Genomic DNA, 10,808 nt, shown 5'->3' with positions numbered 1-10,808 from the left:
GTTCGAGTCACGCGGGCACTCGTGCCTAATCATATGGATGGGCCAGGTATGCTCACGCTGTCGCAGGCCGCTCCGACGCCAGGCCGTCCTGGAGCTGACCGCAGACGTCAGCAGCGATCCATCGCGCTCACTGCGCTACGCCCTAGGCATCTGTCCTTCTGACGGCGAGACGTGGGTTTGGCATCGGCAGGGATAGCGGGGCTGCTCGGCTTCCTCGCACAGAGAGCGGGGATGTGGACTGGGCACTGATGCCACAGTGACGTGTGGTCCCCGTTGTCAGGAAGAGAGGCACGGCGCGCCGGGAAAAATAAGGGTCAGACAGCCGATACGGAGCACGCGTTGGAGCAAGCCCTCCGGTACAAACCCCGCGCAGCACGATGCGGTGCACAAGCACACCAGGAAGCATAAAACTAAAACCGACACCACAAAAACACGCGAAGAGCACAAGTGTGCACGGTGACTCACGTCGACAGCTCACAGAGAAGGCCACGTGCAAAACACGCGTGCACAAACGGGCAACCGGAAAAGAGAAGGGGTGCGTGCGTGGTGGCTAATTCCTCCCATAATGCTAACATTGACGCAGTGGGCACGACGGCCGGTCACCGTCCAGCAACAGGTCAGCAGAACGCATGATCCCCAATCCAAGAACAGCCCTGCCGCTCTTCCTTACCCTAGCAAGCACACACGGAGAGAGAGAGAGTCCAAGCGAATCACAATGGGAGGCGGCAGAGGAGGGACAGTTGAGACTCAGGAGATGGTTGGTCAAGCACACAGATGGGCAGAGGAGAAACACCGTGGCAAGGCTCCCGGGCAATCTTCATGCGTGACAGATCAGCCGCTGATGGTGAGGGGCGTTACCCGTGTCGCAGGGTTGCCGCGCAACTACAGCAGGCAAGCTGCAAGTAAAGGACCTTCAGCAGCTCCAAGTGCCCATGCTGAAAAGGGAAAACGCTGCCACCCACGGCACCAGTAGCGGCGTCGAACAAATGTAATCACTGGCCGACGAGGAGGCGGCAAGACATCGTCCCTCTCGGATGTTCCCTCACCCTCCCTCGCTTCCGTATCCTCCTCTTATCTGCCTACGCGTCGGCGTGGGTATGCATGGAAACTTCTTCGGCGTTGCCCCGCAATTTTTTTCGACGGCACAGCACATGTCCGGTACGACGTGGAAGGTCTTTGTGGCCACTATCGCCACCCTGCCCCTCTGTGCTTCAGAAAACTGCGCTGTTTGGCAACGCCCGCGAAGGTTCTGGTCTGTCCTAGCATCTGCGCGTCAAGGAAACGTCATGGCATTCACTCTGCTTCAACAAGTGGCCTGTGTGACTTCCCTGGCCTTGCTCCATGGGCCTGTAGCCTGTTCGGCCTAAGCGCGGGACCGGCTCGTAGTTACACTGACACGAGTGAGAAAAAGACCCTCCCCCCACCACCGTCACACACCGTCTGCGCGAACACGTCAGGTGTCAGAGCTCTGAGTGGAATGCGCTTCTTCTCTCAAGCGATCGAGTATGCTCGGCTCACGACTCCTCTTCTCGTCCTTCGCCCATCACCCGCCTCGTCCGAGCATCGCAAGGTCCTGATGCTTGTCAATGGAAAGTCATTCTGTTTTCGAGCGCGTCTCACGAGCCCACGAATAACCCTGAAACAGCCCCTCGCAGATAGCCGTAGGGAGCAACCTTGGGGCCTCAGCTGTTTGTCCCCCGGCACCCACGGACACAATTGGCGAAGGCGGCTGTGCGCTAGTGTCGCTGCGCAGTTGCAAGCGAGCACGCACGCTTCAAAATCAAACAAAATCACAGGCGCAAGCACTCCTCGACAGCGGGCAGCGGGCGAGCGGCGAGACGACGACTCGGAGGGGTCCGAGACGTGAAACACAGACAGAGATGACGGAGACAGAGAGAGACGCCGGAGCAACCACCACAGCAGCAACCCCCATATAGACCGAACGCCCGACAGCACGACAAAATCGTACGCACAAACTGCAAGAAAAAAAATGGTGCGGCGAGCGCTGAACAACAAAAGAGGACCTATCACACGAGCGCACACAGAAAAGGAGAGAGAGTAGCACACCAAGAGAACCGTCGCGTGCGGTTCGCTCTACCCACGAGAGAGAAAGCACAGGCACGCATAAGCCAAGACATCGGCAATGCTGGGTCGCGGCAAAGCAGGGAGAACAACAACGCGTAAGCAGCATCCATGGCTCGATCCTACTCGCGCGGAAGCTCTAGCGCCCTGCCACGTCTGTGTGCGCGGGTTGGCAGGAGGGAGGGAAGGCGACGGCGACCGGTAGCCAGTGAGAGACCCCTCCTCCGCCGCTGCACGTTTCAGCAGGCGTAATAAACACAGACTGCGCATGCGCACACTCAGAGTCGCACATGGCCGATGTTTCCCCTGCTCGCGCTCTCTCTGACCCTGTCTGCCCGTTAGTCTGTCTCGCTCTCTGTGTTCACGTACGCTCGTCCGTGGGCGCACGCGTTGATGTCTGTGCATGTGCGCATGCGAGGCGACCAAGAAAAAGAATAGACCAGAAGGCAGGGAGCACAGAAGGCGTGGCCCTGATCCAGAAGAAAACAGAGGATAATAGCAACATTGGCGAGCTGTTCACATGTTGGCAATAGAAATGGAGGAGAGACGGACAGTGGAGTTGGCTTCCCTTTACCGCCCTCACCGACACGTTCCTCTGCCTCCCTCGTCTCGTGCTCCCCCTCTGTCAGCGATGACTGGAGGTGCTGCAGACCCGGTTGGTACACTCGCACCATCGACACGCCTACAGGAATCACGACAAACGGCAACGCACCACTTACGGGAAGCACCAGTGTGCGCACACAACAGCAGGGGGCGCAACGAAAAGGCGATGTCGCAGCGAGAGAGAAAGTGAGGAGCGACGGGACAAATAGGCGGAGCTCCGGCGACGGTGAAGAGACACAAGGAAATAGGGCCAGAACGGGTAGGTCACGAGGAGAGACTCGGCCACCTTGTGAGCCGGGAAGAAGGATTACGTGAAAGAGATGGAAGCACTGGGACAGGTTGGCGTATGCCAAGAACGGCAAAAAAGAAAAAAACAATGATGTGAGCACACACAGGCAACCTCGTGAAGATGCACGCAGACATGGATACACACATACTCCTCCCCCAAGAATCAGCGCACACCGACGGTGGTGGCAGTTCGACCGTCATTGCGCGTTGTTGAGGCATGCGCTGATATCCCCTCGCCTTCTTCACAACAAGTCGGAGAGAGAAGCAACCGACACGGGAGTTGGACGCGGTCAGACGGACAAGACGAAAGGAGAGAATAGAAAACGTCAAAAAAAAACACAGAGAGAGAGACAGCGATGTGTGGCATAAATGCAAAGAAAAGGGGAAAAGAAAACGCGATTCGCATGCGGAAGTTCATCCGCGGTAGTGAGGGGTGCGGCTGGAGGCGGCATGACAGGCGAGAGCGCTCCCGAAAAATGACTGGCAATCACATGAGAGGCGAGCGATCGTCCGGGGCGTCGCCGCCGCTGGCGGTGCCTCTCACAGAAAACACCCGTACAAGATGAGCACAAAAAGCAAGTAAAAGGTGGGTAGGAGAGCATAAAAAGGGAGATACATCTCAACGGCGCGTGTAAGCAAAGAAATGAATACATGTGTGTGTGTGTGTGTGTGGGCTAACATGAGCCTCTATCACCGCGTGACGTGACGCGTGAGTCGCAGGTGCCTGCCCTTCGAGCAAGACGGAGTCTTCGGGAGACAGAAGGTGTGAGGAGCGGTCGATGGTGAAGCGGAAGGGGGAGGGCAAGAGAGCGAAAAAAAAAGGCGACTGGGCGAGAACACAACGCGGAATTGCACATAGACAAGTAGAGGCACGGTCGATGTGAGGTGGTCCACCAAAGCAGCGAAACGGGAACCACGCACCCGGTAGAGTTCACCCGTCAATCACATCAAAATATGGAAAAGCGAACGAAGAAATGAGAAACATACACACATACGCCCACGCACAAAGAGAAACTGAAGAGCCCCCCTCCCCCACCGCCCACGCACACACACACACAGCGATCACCGTGATGATGAGGCACGGTCTCACACCAGGAGAGCGAAAAGAAATAATAAAAAACGAGTATGCACATGCTAGCAGAAGGTTCCAATGCACCTCATCCAAAACGAAGCGACAAGAGTAACCCAACGCGGAGGGGGTGGCGGGCGCACATCGCAGCACCACGCAGGCTGGTGAACAGGTTGCACCTTCCTCCTCTCCTCTCGGGCACATCGGGGTTAGAAATGACGAAAACGTGCCCCAGCCAGTGTCGTCTATAAACGGCACAGAACGGGCGATGTGTCCAACAACGCAACGATCAGTGCCGGGCGAAAGAGAAGAGGAGGAGGGGGCGCGGGTACCCTCATGCTGGAAAGAGTCGTGCATACGCCAGCTGAGGACGACCCGCTTTCGCGGGCGCGCCTTATTTCCTCCTATCCCGCCACCCGCGATCCCCGCCGTCGTCACGCAACACCGAATGGCTCTATCTCGACCTGCCGAGAAACAAGTTGCGAGTTGCCGGGTCGAAATTCGCGGCATCCGCCAAGGCGCTCTTCCTACTCGGCAGCGCGAGCGTGTCCTCCAGCGTGCGACGGAAGGCGGTCGCCTCCTCTAGTTCTCCGCTGATCTTCAGGAACACCTGTTCGATGGAAGTCTGCGACACGCTGTAGTCCGTAATGTTCAGCGTCTCCTTCTTCTGTTGCAACAGACGGAAGACATCCGAGAGGGCGACGTTGGCCGGCAGCGTGTAGACAAAACGTTGCCCCTTACACTCATTCATCGTCGCCTCGGGGAAACGTGTCTTCACCCACGTGTGCACATTCCCCATGTCGTCGTCTGCACCCACACGGACGCTCATTTCAAAGCCGGTGCCGAACTTGTTCTTCAGGTGAGTCTTGTCGCCGATGCAGCGCAGGGTGCCATCCACCATGATCGCCACGCGATGCGCAAGCGCCTCCACCTCCTCCAGGTGGTGCGTCGTCAGCACAACGGAGCTGTTGTCGGCGACCTTTTCGATTGCATTCCATAACCCGCGCCGCGCCACAGGGTCCATGCCGGCCGACGGCTCGTCCAGGAAGACCACTCGAGGCCCTCCAATGAGAGAAAGCGCCACAGACAGCTTGCGCCGGTTGCCACCAGACAGCTCCGAGGATAGGGTGTAGCGATACGTAGAGAGTTCGCACATGCGCAGCAAGGCGTCGATGACAACGTCACGCTCTTCGTACCGAATACCTCGCACGCCCACGTACAGCTCCAGGTGCTCTTTCACCGTCAGCAGGTCCAGGCACGCGTCGAACTGCGGGCAGTACCCGATGCACTGCAGCGCCTGCTCGCTCTCCGTCACGATGTCGTACCCGCACACATAGGCCTTGCCGCTTGTCGGAATGAATTCCTGGCACAGCATCGAAATCGTCGTCGTCTTCCCAGCACCGTTCGTGCCGAGGAAGCCGAACACCTCGCCGGGGACCACGGAGAAGGTGACGTTGCGCACCGCCTCCTTGCCGTTGGGGTACACCTTGCGGAGGTCCACCACGCGCACCATGTCGTCGTTGACGCCCTCAGCCTCCTCTTTGTACACCTCCTCACGCGTCTTCTCAACGTCGGAGTCCTCTTCCGACACCGTCTGCGGAGCCGCGTCGACGTCGTAGTTGTTGCGCTGTCCCCACATGCGCCGCCGCGGGTGGTCGATCCAGAGGGTGATCGCGAAAAACAGCGGGAACTCGACTGACATGTACACGCACGCCCACCCGATCGTGTCCATTGACCACGCCGTCACGCCGCCTACGATCGCCTGCCGCTGCGTCAGCATCGCCAAGTTGATGATGCCCTCGCCAATGGCAAAACTTGGCACGATGCGCGTGATCCACCGGAGGACATCGGCCGCCGCCATGGTCTGTGAGAGCAGCGACATGATGTACACGACCATGACGAGAAGAAACCCGGCGACGAAGCTGGCGGCCATCACCATCGTCTGCGCGTTGGAGTGCTCGTCGAAGAGGAAACTGCACATGTACCCCGCGGTCGTGCTCGAGAGGCCGTAGATGAAGAAGAGGACGAACACGGCGCCGATACGGTCCTTGGCCACGTACTCATCGCGGCTGAACATGAGGAAGATGACGATGACGAGGCACATGGAGATGATGTAGGCGACCATGTCGAAGAGAAAATTCGTGAGCCAGTAGATGTAAAAGCTCAGCCCCGAGACGTTCTGCAGATGTCGCGCCTTGCACTCCCGCTCCTTCACCACCCACGCAACCACGTTCGACGGCAGGAACGTGAACGGGATCATGATAATCGCGCCCATGAGAATCGTCTTCAGCGCGTCCTGCGTCACCTTCTCTTGCTTGGTGCGCGGCATCGTTCCCGCCACCAGCGTAAAGCGGGCATTTTTTCCCGTATACTTCCTGTAGAGTGCCTGGTAGATGGAGTTCACGGAGATGGGCCCCTGGTGATAGGTGGACGAGTTCAGTATGTGTATCACGTTGTTCGGTGTCTTCACGGCGTTTGCCCAGTCTGGATCGCGGCACACGAGCCCCTCCACGCGCAACGTGGGCTGAGAGAGAAACGTGTCGACCATGTAGGTGGACAAGTTCAGCGCATTCATGTATTTTTGGTGCCGCACTGTGAAGTTGTCGAAGGAGGCGTTGGGGCCGAGCAGCCCATCGCACCCGTTCATCTCCACCAGAACCTCGCCGGGGTAGATTTCCTTGTTCAGCGTTATGGTGTCGGGGCCGTTGAGGGAGATGAGTGAGAGCAGCATAGCAATCAAAATGCAAATCACCGGGCACACCACCTGGAAAAACTGCATCTTGCGATCCCGCATGCCATTCCACATGCGCTTCGTCATCATCGCCTTGAACTGCGACCACAGCATCGCCTTGCGCCCCTCCACTATCTCACAGTTCCATATGCAACTCTCCTGTGCAGCGGTGATATCTGGGTGCAGCTGCATCAGAGGGTCTTCTTCGCGCTCCCGCTCGATGTCCTCGTTGGACATGCGAAGAAATATCTCCTCTAGCGTCGTCGCCGACAGCGAGTAGCCGCGAACGCCGAGCTCGTCTTTCATCGCCTCCAGTCGATCCAGAAACTCCGGGAACTGTTCGACACGCTCGTTGGGCAGTCGGTACATCACCTCACACCCGTTCAACCCAACCTTATGAGCGCCGTCCACCGATGACTGCACGAGCTTCGAGATTGCGTTCACGGAAGCGGCGTCGCAAAGGGACATCGTAATGCTGTACCCGAACCCGAGGTGACTCTTCAGAAACATGCTACTGCCAGAGCACTTCAGTCGCCCCTGGCTCATGATCCCGATCTTGTGCCCCAGCAGATCTGCCTCGTCCATGTAGTGCGTTGTCAGGAAAATGGTGTGATGAGCGGACATGCGCCGCAGCAGCTCCCACGTGTATCGGCGCGCACCCACATCCATGCCGGCCGTGGGCTCGTCCAGGAAGACGAGGCGACTGCAAGTCACGAAGGCGATGGAGACCGAGAGCTTGCGCTTCTGCCCACCCGACAGACTCTTCGCCGGCTGGTCCATCTTCTCCAGCAGGTCCGTCTCGTGCAGCATCCGGCACACGGCATTCTCCAGCTCCCACCCGCGCAACCCCTTAATACGCCCAAAGAACTCCAGGTGGTCGCGGCACGTCAGCTCGCCCCACAGGATGTTGTGCTGCGGGCAGTATCCGATCTGCTGGCGCACGTCGGCCTTCGCCGTCCGCACAGAGCTGCCGTAGACGTAACAGTCGCCCGCGTCCGGCTCGACCATCCCCGTCATCATGTTCAGCACCGTCGTCTTGCCGGCGCCGTTGTGCCCCAGCAGCACAGAGATCTCGCCCTCGCGCATCCCCCAGTACAGGTTGTTCACCGCAACGAACCTCTTGCCGCCGCGCGAGTACTCCTTGCGCAGGCCGTCCAAAATCACCGCGTCGTCGTCGCCGTCGACGTCCTCGAACACGCCGTTCTCGGCGCGCCCGTCGGCGCCGCCCTCGAGGCGCTTGTGCTTCGAGTTGAAGCACCACATGACGGGGTCAATGATGAAGAAGAGCGGGTGCTTGCGCGTACCCCACTGCTTCGGCATAACGTGGTCGAGGTAGAGCATAAGCAGGTTGAAGAAGACAAAGTCCACGGCCATCATGACGATGGCCAGATACACCGGAGGCGTGTCGAGGGCGTCGTGCCAGCTGGCTTCCGCAAAGCCGCCGGCTATTTCGTGATCCATAATGCCGAGCATCGTGACGGCGTAGGCGGTGGGCGGGAAGATGCAGAAGGCGGTTATTATTGCGGTATTGGCGCTCTGAATCGCGAAGGCTGGCATGGCGAACACGAAGTAGATGAGCGGCGTCAGCAAGGAGGCGAGGCGAGCCTTGCTGAAGAAGGCCGAGTAGAAGCCAGCTAGGGGTACGCAGGTGATGAGGTAGATGTAGTACACCAGGAACAGGATAAGGATGTTCGTGATTGTGATGTACGTCATCCGAATCACGACGAGGGTGACGATCGTGACAAAGAAGTTCGGCAAGAAGAAGGTGAGGTACCACGAAATGTAGATCGGGGCGTTGCCGAGCCCCATGATCTGCATGGCCTCGCGAATCCGCAGCTCCTTCTCCAGCACGATGCGCTTCGTGAGCTGCGAGACGGGGTAGAGGTACGCCATGACGAAGATGAGCGGCAGCAAGATATTGGCAGTGGTGAGGAGTGGCTGCGTGATGAAACTGGCGTAGCCAGCGACAGCCACGTAGTGGTCCAGCGGTAAATCTGTGCCGGTGGCGGCGCTCCCCACGACCAGCTTCAGGTAGTATTCCGTGATGATCTGCTGAATCGACAGAAATCCGGCGACGGCGTAGAGGTCGGCACGGCTGTTGTAGAAGCCGCCGCCATAGCTCTTGTCGTACGGAAGCGCAAACGTCGGCAGCGCGGTCGAGTTCATGCGGATGGTCACGTCAAACGCGCTCGCATCGAAGCCGTTGAGTTCGATGATGGCCCAATTCCATTCCGTGGCGCGTACCTTGGCCTCCGCCTCTGCCACGGTTGCGTAGGTGCCGCCGTACACCTTGTCGAAGAGCACCGACTCCTTTCGGAAGCAATCCAGCAGCGGGTCCACCTGCGCCGAGCTGCCGACGAAGTACAGGGCGCCGGAGCACAAAACAGAAGACTGCTTCGAGTTGGGCATCAAACCAGCCGCGATGCCAGCGGAGAGGAGGTTGCCATCGCTCTTCGTTTTTGGCCTGCTGATCCGAGCCAGCCAGTGGAAGATGATCACCTCATCCAGCGTCGGGATCACAAACAGGCTCGTGTTGTACGAGTTGACCCACACCTGCACCAGCTTGTTGGCCCCCGTGATGTTCCCAACGGCGTAGCCGTTGACCTTGAAGTTGCTGAAGTCGAACGGGAGGTCGACATAGCAGAGGTTCTTGTACGGAATCGTGTCGTAGTCGCCGGCGCACAAGACCGTGTAGTTGCTGAGTATAGATATCCAGGCGCAATCACACAGCCCAGGGATCGGCTCGCCCTCCGAGCTGTTGAAACAGGTGAGCTGTTTGTGCAGCGTAGCCGCAGAGGACGCGTCGGGCGTGTAGTCGATGAACTGCCTCGAACGGCCTTGGAAGGGCAACCACACTAACCACAAAATGAGCGTAATGACGATGAACATGAGCGGCAGAACAATCTCCATGAACAAAATCGCCTTGGTGCGCAGCGTCTGACGGAGCGTGCGGTACAGAATCGCCAGCAGCTGATCCATGAAACTGCCTCCCTTGGCCGGCTCACTGCGGCAGTAGCTCTCATCGCTGCCAGCACTGGTGGAGCCGGTAGAGCTCGAGCTCCACGATGTGCGAGCCATTATCGGTGCTCGGCGCGCTTACACACAAGAAGCGAATGCAAGAAGTGACGATCCAAAGTATGTGTGCCCCCCGCAAGCTGTGATCAGCGCACTCGAAACGTGTGCACAGGGAGGGAGCGAGGGGGAGTGGTGGCGCGGCTGATGCGCGGGACGGGACAGAGATAAGAGCCACGGCAACACTGGAGTGCACTGATAGCCGGCAAGGAAAACAAAAAAAAAAGAAAAATACCGGAGGCGGTGAAACCAGCCAACAGAAATCACGGCGCTGCGGGCTCTGGAACAGTTATGCGGGGCTGACGGTCGAGGCAGTGATAGCAAAATCCGCCTCGCATGTCTGAGATGACTTCACAGACGCACGCGACACAGTGAGATGCCGCCGCTCCCTTCTGCGCAGTCGTCGACTTTCTCGCTGCTTGCAGCAACGGCGGGGTAGGAACCACGGGCGTGCGGTACGGATGGTGGCCGACGCTCAACAAGACAGAGGCGAGAGAGAACCAACAAGAAAACAACCGGCGACAGCTCACGGCGACGGAGACGCTCAGATAAAACATCTGCTTTGCGAGGAAGCCGCGCACGGATGACGAGAGACGGAACAAAAAAAAGTTCAGCATAGAAAACGCGGGAGAGAATAAGTACGGCAATAGGCAGTGGCGGGGTTGGCGGAAGGGGTTGGGGAACGGCGAGAAAGACGCAGAGCGGTGCATGACGGCAGAGCCCGCTTGAGGAGCAAGCCTCCGCACGCAAGCGCAGGAGAAAGTGGTGAGGAGGGAAGGGACAACGTCGGAGAGGGTAGGAAGTGGCAAGAAGCACACCGCAGCACCTCCCTCGCCCCTAAACCATCAGCTCGGGCGTCATCATCGGCGGATGGCTGGCCACCACAGCACAGCACAGCACACACACTCACCGTATCGGGTATGTCGCGCCGATCACCCCAACGCTTTCGTTCGACTAGTGATG

General features: G+C 58.6%; 1 protein-coding gene across 1 annotated transcript; it reads right to left on the bottom strand.

The window, feature by feature from the left end:
• Positions 1-4,496: 4,496 nt before the first annotated feature.
• LDBPK_111260 (ATP-binding cassette protein subfamily A, member 5, putative) lies at positions 4,497-9,851 on the bottom strand (the record flags this gene model as incomplete). The annotated part of the gene is made up of 1 exon (XM_003859051.1): positions 4,497-9,851. The coding sequence occupies one exon, from the start codon at positions 9,849-9,851 to the stop codon at positions 4,497-4,499; it is 5,355 nt and encodes a 1,784-aa protein (XP_003859099.1).
• Between the last annotated feature and the right edge of the window lie 957 nt (positions 9,852-10,808).

This window comes from Leishmania donovani, chromosome 11, assembly GCF_000227135.1.
Source record: "Leishmania donovani BPK282A1 complete genome, chromosome 11".
Classification (NCBI taxonomy): Eukaryota; Euglenozoa; class Kinetoplastea; order Trypanosomatida; family Trypanosomatidae; genus Leishmania; species Leishmania donovani.
The sequence above is the reverse complement of the archived record's forward strand: the minus strand, read 5'-3'. Positions and strand labels throughout refer to the sequence as shown.